Source organism: Ursus arctos, unplaced genomic scaffold, assembly GCF_023065955.2.
Source record: "Ursus arctos isolate Adak ecotype North America unplaced genomic scaffold, UrsArc2.0 scaffold_12, whole genome shotgun sequence".
Taxonomy (NCBI): Eukaryota; Metazoa; Chordata; class Mammalia; order Carnivora; family Ursidae; genus Ursus; species Ursus arctos.
The window spans coordinates 8,693,150-8,714,085 of record NW_026622786.1 but is presented as its reverse complement, the minus strand read 5'-3'; the positions used below and the strand labels follow the sequence as shown (position 1 = coordinate 8,714,085).

Sequence of the window (20,936 nt, the reverse complement as noted above, 5' to 3'; positions counted from 1 at the left end):
AGAGCAAATGCAGTTGCAGATTAAAGCCTAGATGTTCTGTTTGATTGTCAATTTTAACCTGTAATCTCTTCTGTTCCAGTGGAGAGGATCGCTGTGGAAGATGGATAGAAGGTCTGAGAAGGAAAATAGCTGTTATCAACCAAGGCAGGAAGCCAAAGAGTGGTTACCAGGTCAGCCCAGTATGTCCCAGGTCTGCTCCGATGGGGAGTGCTGGCCATGTGCTGTGAACTGACAGGTGCTGGGGGTACAATAATGGATGAGACTAAAGTTTTAGTCCCTATCCTCCAGGAGTTACAAACCAGAGGAAAGACGGTCATTAAGGAAGACGCCAAAGGAGTCCTTTGAGGGATCACCCGGTCAGTGTCTATAGTGAGGCTTCTGATGTGGTCTGGCTTCGTCTCTGAGGAAGCAATGCCAGGGCTTGGGTTTGGTGCGTTGGTGCAGGGGGGACAGCACGGGGGTCTCAGAGGACCCCAGTAAGTAGTGAGGAGAAGGTGGGGGAGATGAGGCTAGAAGGTGAAGGACCAGATTAGAGAGAGCTTTAAACTCTACTTAAGGACCTCAGCCTTTATCCCAAGGAGAGCCAAAGCAGGACTAAAGAGGAGGAGTCACAGAAAAAAACTCACTTAGTCCTGGCAAGGGTTCAGTTTGAAAGATCAATCAGGCCCTGACATACAGTAACTCAATGGTTGACCAGTGAAGCTCTAAATCCCTGGTTGTGTGTGTGTGTGTGTGTGTGTGTGTGTGTGTGTGTGTGTAGATGTGGCAAACATGGAGATGCATGGCCTGTATCTCTCTTTGAGAGAGGACGTGCCCCCCAGCTGTGGGGTGGGGGCCATCAGCAAACAGCTTCCGGCTCTCAGGTCTTCCCATGTCTGCCCCAGGTGCAGAGAGATGCTTTGCCTGACTCACAACGTTCCAGGGTCACTGTGTCCAGTGACTGAGTGAGGCTTGGGTACACCAGTCTGCTTCCTGCTACCAGACTGGGGACACTGGGGCAGAGCATACTGGCTCCTGCGTCCCTGCCAGTTGGCTGAGGCTTTGTCGCCACAGCTCAGCTTCTCCCTCTGCCCATTTACGCTTCCTTCCCCTTCCTTGCACAGAAGGTGTCCAACTGGCAATAACACTATTGCAAATTATGTAATACATATTTCAATCATTGAGTATTTTCTAACTTGTTCTGTCCTAACTGTAAGGGACACAGTATTTCACTGAAGAGTCCAGATGGATGTGACAGTAGGTTTGTTAGCTGTGTTTTGACTCAAATATCTGGGGCTGTTGGAAGCAGATGATAATTGCCTTATCTCTTTATAGTAGGCAGGAATCATAATATGTGAGAGAAATGCATGCTGTCATTATTTTAGGTTCTTATCATTGGAACTCTCAGCCAATGTGTTTAATGAGAAGTACTGCTGAAGAATACACTGGTTGAGAGCATGAGCTCTGGAGTCAAGCTGCCTGAGTTCAAATCCTAACTTCATGGATGGCTGGGTGACTTAGGCAAGTGGCTTAACTTCTCTGTGTTCTACTTACCTCATCTGCAAAGTGAAGGCAACACTAGTATCTTCTTCAGGGATGTTATGTGGAGTAAGCGAGATAATGTTGGTAAAGTGATTAACATTTAGTCAGTCATCAAGTCAGCGAGGGTTACTACTAGCTCTTCATCCAATAGAGATTTTTACATACTATTATTTAGAATTATTCAAATATTTCATAACACCACATAACACTGACACTTTCTGGTCATCATATGGAGGGAAAATTATTATTCTCAGTGGTGGTAAGAATATAGTAGCGAGAGTATTTACTGAACACCTGATAGTGTTGGATCTGGCATTAATCTTATCAACTATTTCAGGTAATGACCATTATCTCCATTTTGTAAATAAGGAAAACTGGATTAGAAGCTTGTCCAAAGTCACACAGCTAGTAGAGAGTGGGGCTACGGTTCAAACCCAGATCTGTGTTACCACAAGGGCGGTGCCCTTGCCTCTAATTTAGTGATACTTCTTGTCAGGTGTCATGAAAAAACATCCATTTACAATTTTGTTTTGTACAACTGTGTGATTTCTTGGCCCTTATTTCCCTGTGGCTAAGCGCATAGGGTCTGGAATGCAAACCTGGGGTCCACATTCTGACTCTACTACTTGCTGTGTGCTTTTGGGAAAATTATTTAACCTTTCTGTTTTTGCTTCATCTGTAGAATGGAAGCAACACTAGTCTTTTGTGAAAATAAAAAGAGAACAGAGCTTGGCAAACAGCGAGCGCTCAGTAAATATTATTATTACTGTTGTTTTTATTATTCTGTTAGGTGTCTGATGTTCAACGAATGCTTGAATCCAGGCTCTTGAACATTGGTTCATGCTTCAATAATGGTGATAGGTAATAATTAAGGAAATTGAGAGTTAAGAAATATTAATCGCTTTTACATATTATGCCAAATAATCTACATCAGGAACCGAATGAAAGGGAGTTATTTGATACCTACTTTGAGTCTCACAAAAACTACAGCTAGCAGACAAGGTAAGAGATTACAAAATTATTTCAGAAGTAGACTAAAGAAGAAAGGAAAACACGTTTGGTTAGGTGATTAATTCATCTCAATAGCGAGCAGTCATTTTGCTTCTGACCAGCAGCACGTGGTTCTAAACACGGGTAGGAAGTCCCAAACCCAGATATAAGGCACCTTTCCGTCATGTCATTTACATTCAGAGGGTACTGCAAAGCTCCACACGAGAGGTTAGAGGACTAGCCGAGGAATGGAAAGAGCTCAGTTTTCAGTCACCCACAACTGCTTTTAATTGGGATCCAGCACTTCCTGGACGTGTACTCTCGACCACATTACTTAACTTGCTGAGGCCCGATTTCCTCATCGGTGTAATATGATATTCATTGGTGTGGAGACTGAATGAGACAATGTACACAAAACCCCAACCCCCTAACAGAAAGCCTGCCACATAGAAGGTAATGTTGTTCATCCCAGGAGTTTTGATTTCACATCATAAGCCAAACCACTCTTTTCTTTTCTTTTTTTCTTTTCTTTTTTTTTCTTTTCTTTTCTTTTCTCTTTTCTTTTTTTCTTTTCTTTTCTAAGATTTTATTTATTTATTTATTTAGAGAGAAAGAGAGAGGGCATGCGAGTAGGGGGAGGAGCAGAGGGAGAGAGAGAATCTCAAGTAGATTCTGCATAAATGCAGAGCCTGACATGGGGCTCAATCTCATGACCCTGAGATTGTGACCTGAGCCAAAACCAAGAGCTGGACGCTTTACTGACTGCGCCCTCGAGGTACCCCCAAACCATTATTTTCTATACCACTCATTTGTCACTTATTCTTAGGCTACAAATAAAGTCGTTTGTCTAGTTGCTCTGTAATGTTGCCAAATTCTTGAATTATTTAATGTGAACATCTCCTTAAATATACCGTACATTCTTTGAAGTCATGGATCATGAACAAATTTCTACCACTCATTTCAGTTGTGTACAAGAAGTAGGAACAAAGTATAGCCCCTCAACTTCTAGAAGATAAGACATACACACGAACACATTCAACATAAAGAGATATATCACACAATTAATCTTACATGTCTTAAATGTGGTATAGATATTCATGATATGTTTCTCATTTCAAAAATTAGTATTTCATGGTACATTTTCTAGTCAAATGAACCACACAAAGGTTTTGTGTTTGCGAAGATGGATCCGTCTGTTCATCCATCCACCCACTATTTACCAAGTAGTTACAGAAAATTATTTGTCAGGTACTCTTCTAATGTGTTTTTTCAGAACTCTAATGATCTATAAATTTTGCAATATACAATAGTTTGCCATACCGTTCCACTGACAGGATCCGTGGCCTTAAAGGATAATAATGGGGTCATGTCTGTTATTCTTTCTAATCCTTTGGTGCCAATCCGATTTCCTTCAGGTGTGGTTGTAAACCAGGTGCCTACATGAACGTCCACAGGACTTACTGTTTGAACTGTCTCTGGGTGAGGCTCATGGGTTTCATTCTTATGTGCCATTGATGTCTGATTTTTGTGACTTTTTCCTGCAGAAGTTCAAGTAAAATCAAACACAATATAACTGTAATATCAATTATATAAATTATCCATTAAGTTTTAACACACTGTAAGGTACCTCAGGCACTGTGGCATGGAAATTCTAAGTGGTATTCATCAATCACATTATTTCTCAAGGGGGAGAAATACCTATTCTGGGCAATTTCTGTATAATTTTGAGTGTTGCCTATAGCTCCCTGGATTCCAGATTTGGGGTTTTGTACCTTAGTTTTTAAAGCCTACCTTTTCTCTCTACCTCAGATTCCTTCTTTTGACTTACTGAACTCCAGCATTTTACCAGATTTTTAACTCTTCATTCCCCTGATTTTGTCATTTAGTTAGTCACAGATAGGAGACAGCTTTCTTTAGCTCTGGATCTGGAGAACTTTACCAACCAGGCATCTATCCTTCGCCTCGCACTAGGGGAGAGGATTTGTACAATTCAACTACTACATTGATAATCATCTGATGCATCCCTCCTTCCAATCCCTCCCCACTAGCATCTATTTGGAAAGGAATACAGAACTGAAAAAGCCTTATGGAACTCTATGAATAATACCTCAATCCATCTATCATGGATAGATTTGCTCCATTTGTATAAATAATGATGAGTGATCTGTAGATGAGATTGGCCAGTGTTATCAAACCTCAATGATGAGGTAAACTCAGACCCAGAAGCAAATACAAGTAAAAACAGTGATGGATTGTTAACTCTAAGAAGATTCCTCAGATTCAGAGTATGAATGTGCATCAGAGCATGGATCTTGGCCTAAGATGCAGATTTAACTAATGGGAAGAGCCCAATAAGACATATGCATGAAGCTAAGCCTCACCTTTGCCCTAAGATTTAGTTTGGACTTATTTCTATTTCCAGAGCATTAAGAGAACTGATAGACTTAAAGAATTATTTAGAATGACTCTCAGATAGTCAAAGTAATAGATAAAATAAAAGAGAGGTTAAAGTCTTTAATATATGCAGAAATGGAACAGAAACAATATTTGAAGAGGTAATTACTGAGAATTTTCCAGAATAAATGAAAGCTATTAATCCATAAATTCAAGAATCCCAATTTATTCTCACTTGGATAAGTAAAAAGAAATCCACACCTAGCTAAATTATATTGAAATTCTAATAAGAAAAAGAAAATATTTTTAAGGCAGTTAGATTATCTTCACAGTAACAACAATTAGACTGAGAGCCAACTTTTCAACAGCAACACTAGAAGTAAGAAGAGTCTAAAGGATTTTTGTTAATATACTGGAGAAAAAGCAGCTATTAATCCAGAATTCTGTGCCCAGTGAAATTATCATCTAAGGATGGAGACAACAGAAAGACATTTCCAGAAAATATCTGTTATACAATAAATGGATTAGAAGCTCTGGTTAAAAGACAAAAATTATCAAACTGAATTTTTGAAATATTCACCTGTAAGTTGCTCACAAGAGATACATTTAAATGTAAACCACTGAAAGTAAAATAAAGTATGAAAAAGTTATACTGCAAAGGGATTAAACAATAGCTGGTGTGGCTACAATAAAATAAGCAAAATAGACATTATGGCAAAAAAGAAATCCAGAACAAAAAGCCATTGCATACTGATAAGAAGTTAAATTTGCCATGAAGATATCTAAATTTGTAAGTTAATAAAACCACATCCTCAAAGTATATAAAGAAAAATCTTACAGAACTATTAAAAGATATAATAATTTCAGAAATAAAGATTAAATTGTGAGGAGTATAGCACTGGATAGACTATTCTACCCTTATTTAAACATACTTCTGCTGAATAAATTGGTATAGTAGATTAAGACTATCTGTGAAGTTATACAATAGGGGTTGGCAAATTTTGACCTGTTGAGCCAATATGGCTTGCTGTCTCTTGCTGTAGTGTGTGAAATAATACTTCTTTTGACATTTCTATGTAATTAAAAAATGGAAAGAATAATATTTTGTGATATATAAAAATTATATGATATTCAAATTTTAGTGGAGGTGAGTAGTTGTTACAGAGACAATATGGCTCACAAAGTCTAAATAAATACTGGGTGTTATGTGCAACTAATGAATCATTGAACACTACATCAAAAACTAATGATGTATTATGTGTTGGCTAACTGAACATAATGAAAAAAATATTTACTATCTTGCCCTTTCCAGAGAAGTTTGTTGAACTTGGAAGTAGATTGGATAATACTGCTAACAATTTCGATCTAACAGTTAAAAGGGAACACTTTACTCAGTAACTGCAGGATACTTGCCCTTTTCAATAAAACAGATTTTTTAAAACACTTGCCCATATTTGAGGCTATACATCATGTTTCAACGAATTTCAAAAGATTAGTTAAAAATCAATTATTGGTTTTCAAAAAATTATGAATAAATAATGAATATATGAAAATAAGTTCAAATAATAAAATAACGAAAATACTAAATAGTATTTCTTGTGAGATGGGAGAAGCACTTCTGGAATGACAAGAGAGGACCTTCAAAAAGCCATTCTTCCAAAAAAACAGTGAGAACACTGGAAAAAAAATTATCAACTCTTTCAGAGCTCAGGAAATAAACCAAAGAATTGCAAAAATCAGCTGAATCTCAGTAAGAACAACCTCTTTGTGGTGTTGTAACTTGCCCAATTCTCATCCTCTGTCTCTTGCGGCTCTAGCTGTGCAGTACCCTTGAAAAACATTAGCCTTGGAATCACAGTAGCTGTGAAAACCAACAGTGTGGCAGCTGCTGGAGGGGACTGATAGGCCTGGGATTCTCCCTAAAAGCCCCATTCCCAGAGATTCTTTTTTTTTTTTTTAAAGATTTTATTTATTTATTTACTTGACAGAGAGAGAGAGAACCAGCGAGAGAGGGAACACAAGCAGAGGGAGTGGGAGAGGAAGAAGCAGGCTCCCAGCGGTGGAGCCTGATGTGGGGCTCGATCCCAGAACGCCGGGATCATGCCCTGAGCCGATGGCAGATGCTTAACGACTGCGCCACTCAGGCGCCCCCCTCCCATTTTTAAAAAGATTTTATTTACCCAGAGATTGGTCATTGTTCACCTGCTCTGAAAATTCCCTGAAAATCCTCACTCTGACCTGAGTCAGAATTCACTCATTGTAAACAAACTTATCCTGGGGCCCTTGTTGAGACAATCGGTGGCAATTTTTCACAATGTGGCTGTCTCAGGCAGCAATAATAGTTGGGGCAAACAAGAAGCTGACCTAAAAACTCAAAAGGAAAAGCTGGAGAATGAGATGACTGTAGGGACTTTGAAAAACTCTGACATTTTCCTGTGGCTAGATGCACATGTAGGACTGTACTCATGTCCAGGAAAGACCTAAGAAACACTGAATCTCTCACCTCTGGCTGACCTTGAGGCTAAAGCTAGGGTCTGAACTGTGATAGTGATGAAGGAATGCCCCAATATGGACACAAATCCCTTTGACAAAGGCTGGGAGACTTTCTGGCTTGAGGCATGTAAGTAAATCCCTGCCTAATCACTAGCTTATCACTAAGCTAACACAGCAGAGACTTTAGCAACCACAGAAGACAAAGGAGAGAGAAGTGCAAAGTAAGTTCAGGAAAGTCACTACACAAACAGCAATAACAGCAAAAACAACAAACACTGAGGGTTGGGATCTTATTTCCAAAGTTGCTGCAAAGCAAAAAAGATTAGAATAAGAAAGCTCAGCAAGACTTCAAGACACAAGGCCAAAATACAAAAAAATCAATTGTATTGGTGTACACCATCAATGAACAACCCAAAAATAAAGAAAATGATTCCATTTATAATAGGATCAAGAAGAATAAAATAGGTAAAATTTAACAAAGCAATTGTTAATAATTGTATACTGAAAACTATAAAAAAAGTACTGAATGAAATTACGGAAGACCTAAATAAATAAAAAGATATCCCCAGTTTGTGAATTAGAGACAATATTGTTGTCAATGATCTCAAAATTCATCTACATGTTCAGTGGAATCTCTATAAAAATCCCAGCTGCCTCTTCTGCAGAAATTAACAATCTGATCCTGAAATTCATACAGAAATGCTAGAGACCCAGAATAGTCAAAACTACATTTAAAAAGTAAAACAAACGTGGATGACTCAAAGTTATAAAGCTATAGCAGTCAGGACAATGAGATGTTGGCAAAAGGATAAACATATAGATCAGTGGAGCAGAAATAAAAGTCCAAAAATAAACCATGACATTTATGGTTAATTGACTTTTGACTGAGATGCCAACCAAATCAATGGGGGAAATAATTGTCTTTTTTATAAACTCAAAAGAATGAAGTTGGATCCCTATCTCATATCATATAAAAAATTATATAAAAATGGGTGTAAAAGCCCCTAATGCAAGAGCTAAAAGTTTAAAACTCTCAGAAGAAAATACAGGAATGTGTTTGTCACTTTGGATTATACAATTATTTCTTAGATATAATACCAAAAGTACAAGTAACCAGAGGGAAAAAATCAGATAAATCGGACTTCAGCAAAAAGACACCATGAAAAGACACCATCAAGAATATGGAAAGATAACCCAAAGACTGGGATAAAATAGTCACTAATCATGTATCTGATTTGTATCTGATCAGGAACTTGTATCCAAAATATACAAAGTATACTTACAACTGAAAAAATAAGAAGACAAATCCATTACAAAACTGGGGAAAGGGTATGAATAGACATTTCTCCCAAGAAGATATATGAATGTCCACTAAGCACATGAAAAGGTATTCAATATCACTAACCATTAAGAAAATGCAAATCAAAATCAAAATAGGATACCACTTCACGCCCACTAAGAATCCCCTCCTCCATGCTGGTGAGAATGGAAAATAATGCAGCTGCTTTGGAAAACAGTTTGTCGGATGCTTGAAATGGGAAACAGAGTTACCATTCTAGCAATTCCACTGCTCAGTATCTACTCAGGAGAAATGAAAATATATGTCCACACCAAAACTTGTACAGAAATGTTCATATCAACTTTATTTGCAATTTCCCAAAAGTGGAAGCAACCTGTATGTCCATCAATTGATGAGTGGATTGACAAAATGTGGTATATCCATACAATAGAATATTACTCGACCGTAAAAATGAAGTGCTGATACAAGTTACAACATAGATGACCCTTGAAAATATTATGCTAAATAAAAGAAGCTAGTCACAAATGGCCTTATATTGTATGCTTCTCTTTATCTGAAATGTTTAGAATATGGAAATCCATGGTAACAGAAAGGAGAGTGTTGCTTCCATGGTCCTCGGTGGTGGGGAGAAGAGAGTGTTGGCTCATGAGTACTGGTTTTGGGGAGAAGGTGAGGGGAGAGAGGAATAAATAGAGCACAGGTTTTTTGTTTTTGTTTTTTCCACAGGGGGTGAAATTATTCAGTATGTTATTGCAGTGGTAGATTCAGTACATTATGCATTTGTCAAAACTCTTGGAACTATACAACGTGAAGAACGAACCCTAACGCAAACTGTGGACTTCATTAATAATCATATATTGATATTGGTTCATCAATTGTAACAAATGTGTTTAAAATAGGGAAAACCGTGAGCCAGGGAGAGAGGAAGTGTAGGGGAATTCTTTATGTTCTGCTCATTTTTTTGGTAAGCATAAAATTGCTCTTAAAAAATAGTCTATTAGGTTTTGTTTTGTTTTGTTTTTTTAAAGTGAATGTGTCATCTTGGATGGATGGGCTTTATAGAAATCTGGAGCACACCATGCTGCAGGCCCTTTGGAACCCAGCTGGGCTGTAACAGAAGTGTCCACCTTTACATCAAGTCCTCTCTCATCAAAAAAGGAGGGGAGCCTTTGAGCTGGGAAGTTTGAAAGCTATGAGGACGCTTTCATTCACTTCAACCAAGAACCTTCGACTACTACTAAGGGAAAGCGTATTTCATTAAATTTTGAGTAACCAAAAAGGAAATTCAGTTTGCCTCTATACAGGGTTACTGGTTACTGTGGGGAGATGTGTGAAATTGACAAAGAAGATTAAATCTTGGTCTCAGATCATTTAAGTCATATGAGAAATTGAGAAAAATTTGCAATGCAGGTGCCCAGACTCCAATCCCAGCTCTACCACTTAGTAGCTGAGAGACCTCGAGGAGGTTACTTAACCTCTCTGTGTCTCAATGTCCTCATCCGTTAAGTGGAATGATTAAAATATATATCACACGGAGTTGCTATGAGAACTAGCTGATTTAATGTTTTAAAGTATTCAGAATTGTGCCTGGTACACAAACACACATTTCCTACATATTAAGATCTCTTACAAATAAATATGAAAATAAGGAACATCCCAATAGTAAACTGAGAAAATATGTGAATAGAATTCACAAAAAGAAAAAAAACTGTTAAATGTTTAGCCTTACCAGAATAAAGAAATGCAAATTAACATAATAAAAAGATTATTAATTATCTATCAAATCAAATGTAATAAGATTAAAAGAATAAGGAAATCCAGCATTAGCAAGGGTATGAGGAAGCAGATATTTTCATACTGCATTGGAGGTAGGGATATAAATTGAGAATATCTCTGAGGAGAACGATTTCATAAATTAGATTATGGCAGGCATGGTTGATTGCTTACTCAATTGTTATCCAACTTATTTTTCCCCTACTAGTAGCGCTCATCTCCTAAGAAAAAAATCCAGAAATATCAGATGCTTGTTTTCCCAGCCTAGGTCCTCGGCCAGGTCTAGTCAATAGGATATAAGGGGAGGTCTGCTGTTAGGGGAAGGGGGTGAAATCTGGAAATGTTTTCCTCCCTGATAAAAAGAGACACTTGAAAGTTCTTGTATACTCTCTTTGCTTTTTGCTTTGAGAGTTAGGAGAACCTCACACCTGGATCTGGGGTGGCCTTCTCCCAGTTCTCAGCTCGGAGGAAAAGGTCAAGAGAAGCAAAGAGATGCCTAGTTAGAACATTGACATCATTGATCTCCTCAACTAACCCCAAAAGAGTAGCCCAGGCATTAGAGCTAATGCTGTGTAAGAGCACATAATAACACAGGAAAATGTTCATTATTTATTACTAAAAGAAAAAATCAGTTCAAGAAACAGTGTATAATGTTATGATTCAATTAAGATATATTCATATGTATATATATGTGAGTATGCATGAATATATTCATAGAAAAGATGAGAAGCATAAGATTTATTACAGCCATTATAAATTGAGAGGCGCCAATTATTACCTTTCTTTGGAATGCCAGTCTCAGACGGTACTGTTTCTGACTTTTGCTGAGAAACTGCGTCCATCAAGTCTCCGCTGTGAGGGCTTGGTGGCATTTCAACAGGAGGAACAACAGGACCTGAATCGGGACTACTGCTCACCACACCATCTGCGAAGAGAACCTGAAGGGAAAGCAGAAGTTCTTACGTTCTCAGAAGCAAGGAAGAGGCTGGTTAACATTTAACACTGTGTATCAAACTGGCATAGGTTAAAATTAATCTGAAGGAAAAATGCTGTTTGCAGACCTCCAGATTTAGCACAAAGCATATTATAGGATGGTAGCTTTGGAGTTCAGAGACTATAGCTTAATAACCAGCACAATAATGTTGTTTAATGTTTTCCATTTACCTTCTATTTTGTTTCTTTTCTTTTTATTTCTTGTCTTTTAATGGATTGAGTTTTTATTTTTTATATTTATTTGTTTTATTTTTATTTTCTCCATTCTATGCAACTAGGAAAGTACCCACTCTATTTCAACTTATATAATGACTACATTTAAAATTTTATTACATATTCAAATGTTTAGTCTCTAGCAACATCTATCTCTAGTATGTGTCGCATCTACAGGTATCATCAATACGTCTATCCGGATCAGTATCTATAGCCTACCAATGAACATGACAAAACCCCCACCAGTGCTGCTAATGAGAAATCTAATGTCCATCCAGGTCTCATTCTGTAGTAGGTAACCGGTTTCCTTTAGGAAGCTTTTGGGATTGTCTATCTGTGCAGTCCCAAAATTGCACTATGACATATCTAGATGATCTTTTAAAGATAATTAGTATCAATCCTGCTTGGCACTTGATTGTCCTATTTAATCTAAATTTTTTTTCTTTTTTTTTAAATTTGGAAAAAATTCCCCAGATTATTTCTTTCATTATTTTCCCCCTTCACTCCCGCTATCTTCTTCTTCTGGAGATTGTATTTTTTCAGATCCCTTTTCCATGTCTTTTAACTTTTCTCTCCCTCATAATCCACTTCCTCGCCTTAATTTTTCACAATTGTTTTTTTCCTTTTTTTTCTCCTTTAAAATTTTTAATTGAAGTATATTGACATACAATATTATATTAGTTTCAGATATATATATATATATACATCACTGCAACACAGTGATTTGACACACGATTATCATTTTTAACATCTAAGAACTCTATTTTTTTCACAGCCACTGTTTTTTATTGTTATTTTGTAGACTCTTACCTCTCAAGTCTCTGCCTACATTTCTTTTATTCACTTTCAAGTTTTTTGTTTAACTATTTATTCTTATTTTTAGATGCTATTTCTTTACTTTTTTGATTATTCTGTAATTTACTTTCATGCAGTTGGTCTTCTCTAAGGTCGATGATTCTTGGGTGCATAGTCATGGTTCTCCTTGAGGATCCCTTTTCACTTCTTGGTGGTATATCCTGTGATCACAGAAACAGCTCCCCATGATCACTGGGGAGGGATGGAGCCGGGCATATGGCTTCTGGGTATTATGACCTGTGGTTCCCACCTTCCAGGTAGTAGTGAGGTACCTGGGGACACTAACTTAATTTTCTGGGTGCAGAGTTCCATCTGTGAAATGTCTGTGTTAGAACTTCTGATTTTTAATTTTGCTGAGGGCTTTCTCTTATACATGTTTTAAGCTTTGTTCTTGTTTCGTCATCAGTCTGATCTCATCTGACTTGCATTTTCTAGAATTTCTCCTAATCTTCTGATCCATTGATAGCACATTTTGTTGTTTTCCAGTACTATCACAAATTTATTATTTAAAAGTATTTTTAAAATAATTCTAAGGTGCCTTGAGAGGGGGAGGAGGTAAACACTGTGCTAGTCTGCAGTCTTGGATCATATATAGAATAAGTTTGTTTGTATCCTGTATTGCACAGAAGACTATACTATTCTCCATTTGTCATTTTAAGTGTCACTCCGTTTTCAAATGAGTCATCCCTCTTGCCTGCCATAACACTGTTCTTTACCCACAGCTTGTTTGTATTTTACTTTACAGCTGGAAGGAGTATTATTTATCTAACATTTTGTTACCTGTGTGGATCCATCCAACATGTATTTGACGACAGTGCCTTGCTTGGTGATAACTCTTGATGCCTCCTGATCCACTGGTGGCATCACGGTTTTGTAGAATTCATAGTGTTTCACCTTCTGGGGGTAGCTCTGCCGGACCATGATGTCCCAAGTGGGTTCCTCATCTGTAACATTCTGGTCTTAAAAAAAGAAAAGAAAGAAAGCCTTCCTGTGAACTGGGCAATGCTGTGTAGCTGGCATTTTATCTTTTTGCTTAATTTTTTTCATTCTTCTGTCTACATCTGAATAATGGGGCAGTTTTCATATCATGACAGATGGCCCAGAGCACTGGTGCTTTGCTACCTTTTTATAGTCAAGTGTAGTAAATACAGTCATCTACAAGTACTTAATAGGCACCTTCTCCATGTATAACCCATTCTTCCAATGAATTCTGGCAAAATTAGGAAGGAAGCAGTTTTGCTATCTTAGATGTTCCCTTTTCTCCCTATTGGAACTTTTCTCTTTCCTTTGGGTAAGCTCTTGCCCCTGCATGCACAGTGCTCTCCTGGAGTCCCCTGGTTGCCTGGAGCCCCAGGGGAAGTTATTCAGGCTTGCCCTTCCTAAATCATTCATCATCTTTCAAAGTTAACCTAATCCCCTCATCTCTAACCAAATCCAGATTTTCCTCAAGGTTCTATTCTTAGCTGGTGATCAAGGAGAAAATCACCTAATAAATTGCTTCAAAAGAAAATATTATTATTGAGAGTTTCTGGCATATAGTAACTCTTCAGTTTTTGCTAACTGAATACTTTCCTTTTCTCAACTTATTTTTTTCATTATAATAATATTTTTTTTATTACCTTATGTTAGTCACCATACAGTACATCTCTGGTTTTTGATGTAAAGTTCCATGATTCATTAGTTGCGTATAACACCCAGTGCACCATGTAATACGTGCCCTCCTTACTACCCATCACCGGCCTATCCCATTCCCCCACCCCTCTCCCCTCTGAAGCCCTCAGTTTGTTTCTCAGAGTCCATAGTCTCTCATGCTTCATTCCCCCTTCGGATTACCCTCCCTTTCTTTATCCCTTTCTTCTCCTACCGATCTTCCTAATTCTTATGTTCCATAGATGAGAGAAACCATATGATAATTGTCTTTCTCTGCTTGATTTATTTCACTTAGCATTATCTCCTCCAGTGCCGTCCATGTTGCAGCAAATGTTGAGAAATCGTTCTTTTTGATAGCTGAGTAATATTCCATTGTATATATGGACCACAGCTTCTTAATCCAGTCATCTGTTGAAGGGCATCTCGGCTCCCTCCACGATTTAGCTGTTGTGGACAATGCTGCTATGAACATTGGGGTGCATATGGCCCTTCTCTTCACTATGTCTGTATCTTTGGGGTAAATACCCGGTAGTGCAATGGCTGGATCATAGGATAGCTCAATTTTTAACTTTTTAAGGGACCTCCACACTGTTTTCCAGAGTGGCTGTACCAACTTGCATTCCCACCAACAATGTAGGAGGGATCCCCTTTCTCCATATCCTCTCCAGCAATTGTTGTTTCTTGCCTTGTCAATTTTTGCCATTCTAACTGGCATAAGGTGGTATCTCAGTGTGGTTTTGATTTGAATTTCCCTGATGGCTAATGATTTTGAACATTTTTTCATGTGTCTGTTAGCCATTTGTATGTCTTCATTGGAAAAGTGTCTATTCATATCTTCTGCCCATCTTATGATTTGTTTATTTGTTTCTTGTGTATTGAGTTTGAAAAGTTCTTTGTAGATCTTGGATACCAGTCCTTTATCTCTGGCATCATTTGCAAATATCTTCTCCCATTCCGTGGGCTGCCTCTTAGTTTTTTTGACTGTTTCCTTGGCTGTGCAGAAGCTTTTTATCTTGATGAAGTCCCACAAGTTCATTTTATCTTTTGTTTCTCTTGCCTTTGGAGATGTGTCATGAAAAAGGTTGCTGTGGCCGATGTCGTAGAGGTTGCTGCCTATGTTCTCTTCTAGGATTTTGATGGATTCCTGTCACACATCGAGGTCTTTCATCCATTTGGAGTTTATCTTTGTGTATGGTGTGACATAGTGGTCAAGTTTCATTCTTTTGCATGCAGCTGTCCAATTTTCCCAGCACCATTTATTGAAGAGACTGTCTTTTTTCCACTGGATGTTTTTTCCTGCTTTATCAAGGATTAGTCGCCCAAAGAGCCGAGGGTCCATTTCTGGGCTCTCTATTCTGTTCCATTGGTCTATGTGTCTGTTTTTGTGCCAGTACCATGCTGTCTTTGTGATCACAGCTTTGTAGTACAACTTGAAATCCGGCATTCTCAACTTATAAAGTGGTTTATCAACATGTAATGATGGCATTTCAAGGACTATATCAGGTTGATAAAAAATATTTTGGAATGGGGGCCCTTCATGATACCCTCTATGTCACAGAAGTATTAATCATAATAAAATAATAAGCATTTACTGAGATGTTTATATATGTTAAATGCTTTGTATATGTATTTTATTCAGCCCACCTCAACCCATTAAGAGAGACACTTTCACTTTCCAGAGTTTCAGATGAAGAAATAGAGGCTTGGAAGGGTTATAGCTTCTCCAAGATCACAGTCAGTAAGTGGCAGGGCTTGGATTTGAACTGGTTTCTATGCTTAACTATTTTTTCATGTTGTAAAAACAACTGCTGCTACCCTGACCAAAAAACAAACAACATCCCCCAAATCTAACAACAGAATACTATGCTCCAGATTAGAAAGTACGTTCTCACTTAATACTTGTGACACCCTGTTTAGTATATGATACAATTTTATAAATGAAGAAATTCAGGTGGAGAGGGGTTATGACCTGTCCAAGGTCACCCAAGAAAGCTCTTTCTTCTTACACTGGGTGACCTTCCCTTCCTCTGCCCAAGGCTGACCCTGATGAAAACATTGCTGCTTTGGTATTTATGTTGACTTGAATTAGGATATTCATAATATATGGAAGATTTTTTTAAAGATTAGGTGTTCCAAGCAGAGTTATTATTAACCACATTGTTTACGCTGACATAAGGATGAAAATATCAGACTAGGTAATGAAACTAATTAAAAAAATGAGTGAAACAGGTATTAAGCTGGGATCAAGCAAACAAGCAAACCAACAAATATGGTTCTTATCTAGAAATATCCCTCTTAGTACACTCATAACATCTGACTTTGGAAGACCCTTACTGGCTGTTGCACAGTTAATCCCATCAGGGAAAACCTGGACCACTAGGAATCCTTGGAAATAGAAATAAGGGTTCATGGTATATTTTTAATACTGATAAAGCTTAATGAAAAACAAAATTGAGACAAGCCAGATGAACTGCAACATTTAGTTTCTTTTCATTTGGGTAGCAAGTAAACATGACATTGCATTAGTTTTCAATAAGCATACTCTTTTTTTTTTATAGATACACTTTTCAAATATGTGTGTATAAGGGAATTATAATAAAGAGGATATTTGGTTGTGAATAAAAGGATCCACTGATACAACAAAACATTTATCAGATGAAGAAATATCATCTGGAGATAGTAAGTAATTGAAAGGGCCAGATACAGAACTCAAGTCCCAGGCCTGTCCTTGCTCTGTTGCATCTGCTAATTCTACTGCAACAGTGGGCTTCCACTGAAGTGATATTCAAATTCAGTCACTAATGTGGATGCCCCATCATGTCAATTAAAGAAGTCCTACTTGTACATAATAAGTTAGAGGCCATGTACAGAAATAACAGACTTTATAAAATTATATCTTAATACCTGGGAACAAGACTGATTTCCTTCAACCACTTAACCTGCACTTGCCTCCACTTACTTTATGCTCACTGTCCTTTGATTTGATCATACCAGCAAATTATTGTACCTGTCGCTCTTTGTAGAACCAGGAAGACAGTGTCCCACCCCATAATAGTTGTTAAGATTACTGGCTTTGCCATCGGTGACCAAGAATGACCTTTAATCTCTGCCACTTAGGAATTGAGTGGCCTAGGAAAGTTAATGAACCTCCTGAAGCCTCAATTTATTTTGTAAAATGGAATTATTGGAACTTAGTTTACAATACTTGTATATTTTCATATCTATTATGTACTTAGTGCTGGGGGTTCAAAAAATGCCAGTCATTATTATTATTAGCCTATTGTTCATTATCAACATGTTTAACTGGTAGGAAAATACACACACTTTCAATGGTGATTTAACAGTTTCCTATATAATTTTTGCCTTACTCCCTCCCTCCCCCATGCTGGCTAACTCTCACCTGTAAACTCTTGCCTGATGAAGGTCACCAGGAGTCCATTGGGGCAAGACACATTTAGATTTGGGAAGGTAGGAACATAAAGAGTCTCTTGTAAAACAAGTTCTGGTTCTACTTCTTCCTGTAAATAATTAAACACATGAATAATTGTCTGTCATTTTCTAAATGAGCTACGGATGTATTGTGACTAAGCAAGCACTTGCTGAGTGCTTACGATATGACTTGCCCAGGACTAGTGGGCTCTGCAAGGGAGCCTATAAAGTTACATGGGTCTCTACCTTTGTGCAATTTATATTCTGCTCATAGAATGGCACACAGACATGTGAAACAATTAGAGTACCAAACAGTTAGCATCTCTCCCCCAAAAATGAAGATATCAAAATTAATGAGAAAAATTAGGAAACAATCATGGAGGCATTGGGGCTTGAAGTAGGCCTCAGAAGATGCCTCTGTTTGCCAAGTGTGGGTGTGAGGCCTGATCAACATGCCCACTACCTACTTGGTCTATCTTTTAAACTTTGGGTGTTAGAGATGTTATGCGAGATGTTATGCTGTTAGGAAATGCGGCATTATTTTTCTCTAATAAGCATGCATTACTTTTGTAGTAAGCAAAAACAATTAAAGAAGACATGAAAAGATTATTTATAAATGAATGAAGTTTGGGTGTGTCTACTTTAAAATCCTAGTTAATTTTATGCTAACTATGCCTGAATCCCTTGTTTGGCTGCTTGTACTCCAGAATGAAAGCTATTTAGTTACTTACAACCAATTTCTAATGGTAATCATCCCAGTTTTTCCAGTTGGCTCTCTTTTGTTAGCCTCTAAAATCATTCCAACTGATCCCCTGTTGATGCACTTGCAGTTTATTTTGACTAGTCTTCTACTGTTGATCATTTAGGTTGTTCTGCTTTTGTTACTAACAAATAATAAAATCTGAATAGTTAGCTAAAAATCAATTAAAAACACAAAGCAAAATTTAGAGGAAAAAAATTATGAAGTTCTGTAAAATGAACAATAATGCTCAAATACATGAACTTGTCATGACAAATTTATCATTACACAAAAACCACCCTTATCTCCCACCCTTCTATTATTGTCACTTTTTAAAAAATGGTGGAAGAACTATTGGTTTGCTACCAAATTGCTTTCAGTCAAATTAATGAATTATCTGGGGCTATTCTGCTCAACTCTGTGAAATTTTTACTTATTAAGGGTCAAGTGTCCTGGCTTGAGAAAAGCCATCTAGTATAGCTAAATAAATATGTTGCAGAGGCTCAGTAACATACAAACACCATAACTAAAGGGCCAAGGTCTGAAATCAGTAGCTCCGATCCCTTTCTAACATGTTTTTTTTTCTTCTATTAAGTTGAGAATTTGTCCATTGTACAAACTGTACAGCTGTCCAAGCCAATTTTCAAGATTTCATCAGTGGTTTCCCTCTGGTCTATATTCTTTTGATCTGTATTTTCAGTATTTAAGCTCACATCTACCCAATGGAAGTGCTTCCACTATTTAATTAGAGATGCTCCTCTTTCAATTCGTGTTTATCTAATGAAACTAAATAAAGTATTTAGAGAATGGTAGGAACTTAACCAACCAAAAAGCAAAGAATACCCAAGACCCAGAGTGGAAAAAAGGATGAACTCTCCATTCTGAATTTAGGATGAAAGACCTGAGTCAGTTTGTGTATGACAATATGTCTCCTGGTGTAGGGATCCAACTCCTGTGTGCAAATCTGTTCTTGTTCATTCAAAACTGAAACTTCAAGGATGTTAATGCGTCTGCACGATAACAGACATGTACTGAAATAACACTGTGGGTGTAACTCATGATTTTTAAAAAGTTGAAATTGAGGTAGAAGTAGGGTTTAAGAATCTACGGCAAGAGAGACTATGGACTATGAGAAACAAACTGAGGGCTTCAGAGGGGAGGGGGGTGGGGGACTGGGATAGGCTGGTGATGGGTAGTAAGGAGGGCACGTATTGCATGGTGCACTGGGTGTTATACGCAACTAATGAATCATCGAACTTTACATCAGAAACCAGGGATGTGCTGTATGGTGACTAACATAATATAATAAAAAAACATTAAAAAAAATAAAAATAAAATAAAATACTCACAAAAGCTTAATAAAACAAAAACAAAAAGAATCTACGGCAAGTCCATGCACCTTTTTCTCTTCTTCTTTTGGGTGTTCCTCCTCTTTAAGAGATTCTTTGGGTTTTTCTTTGCCTTTTGTTTTTCCTTTCACTTTGCCTTGAGGAACAGTCTCCGAAATAGGAATTACTGTTGTAGTAAGTGCTGATGGGAGACTCAACATTGTTTGCAAATTAGGATCCTGATCCTCTATAATGAGAAGAAAGGAGAAAACAAGTAGATTGGACATCCACGTTTTATACGTTTGTTAACTACATATATACATGTCTGCATCGCAAACATGTTGCCATGCATTTATACCAGTTGGCAACAATTTTTACCTTGCCGAATGTGATTTTTCAGTTGGATAGATTTCAGGGGTAATGTAGTTGATTTAAAAATCAGAATTGTAAGTTAAAAAAATCTGAGGTACTTAATATTTTGACGTATCTGGTTGAGTCATTATTTCACATGTTCTTACCTTCCCATCTAGATTGTGAACTCCTAAAGACAGGGCAACAACCATCTATTTCAGAAATATTTACTGAGAGGTTCTTCTTCTTTTTTTTTTTTTTAAAGATTTTATTTATTTATTCAACAGAGATAGAGAAAGCCAGCGAGAGAGGGAACACAAGCAGGGGGAGTGGGAGAGGAAGAAGCAGGCTCATAGCGGAGGAGCCTGATGTGGGGCTTGATCCCAGAACGCCAGGATCACGCCCTGAGCCAAAGGCAGACGCTTAACCGCTGTGCCACCCAGGCGCCCCTACTGAGAGGTTCTTATATGCAACATGTTTGGAGCAGAGGGTAATAATGACAAAATATATAAAAAAGACCTTATGAAGCCAAAATAGTTTAATAAGAGTTATACTCAAATAGCTTTAATACGAGGACATATTAAATAGGAAAATAATGAGGCATATAAACAAAGAAATTCAGAAAAGAGGTTTTTCTAGTTGAGATGTTAAAAAGAAGTTTTAGATGTTGTAGAAAATTGATTTTATTCTGGGCCTAAAAGGATTGTCAGCACGCTCAAAGGTGAGCTGATCTCTGAAGGAATTATTGTCACAACCTTCTGAGCATCACTGGCGTCTTGAATTCTATTATTCTCGGGGCTCCAGGATAATATTCCACCTGGATTTCCTCTTCCTTCTCTGAACAGTTTTTTCCTGTCTCCTTTACTGGTTCTTCCTCTTTTGTGAATTCTTAAATGTCATTAGATTT

At 37.5% G+C, this 20,936-nt stretch overlaps 1 protein-coding gene across 1 annotated transcript in view; it reads right to left on the bottom strand.

The window, feature by feature from the left end:
• Window positions 1-20,936, bottom strand: part of SPAG17 (sperm associated antigen 17) — a 184,328-nt gene that overhangs the window by 46,485 nt on the left and 116,907 nt on the right. Inside the window, exons 25-29 of the mRNA XM_057310745.1 lie at window positions 19,750-19,925; window positions 17,583-17,700; window positions 13,313-13,491; window positions 11,250-11,409; window positions 3,832-4,049 (exon numbers count right to left, since the gene is read on the bottom strand). Coding sequence (XP_057166728.1) covers window positions 3,832-4,049; window positions 11,250-11,409; window positions 13,313-13,491; window positions 17,583-17,700; window positions 19,750-19,925 — 851 coding nt within the window. The remainder of the gene's footprint in view (window positions 1-3,831; window positions 4,050-11,249; window positions 11,410-13,312; window positions 13,492-17,582; window positions 17,701-19,749; window positions 19,926-20,936) is intronic.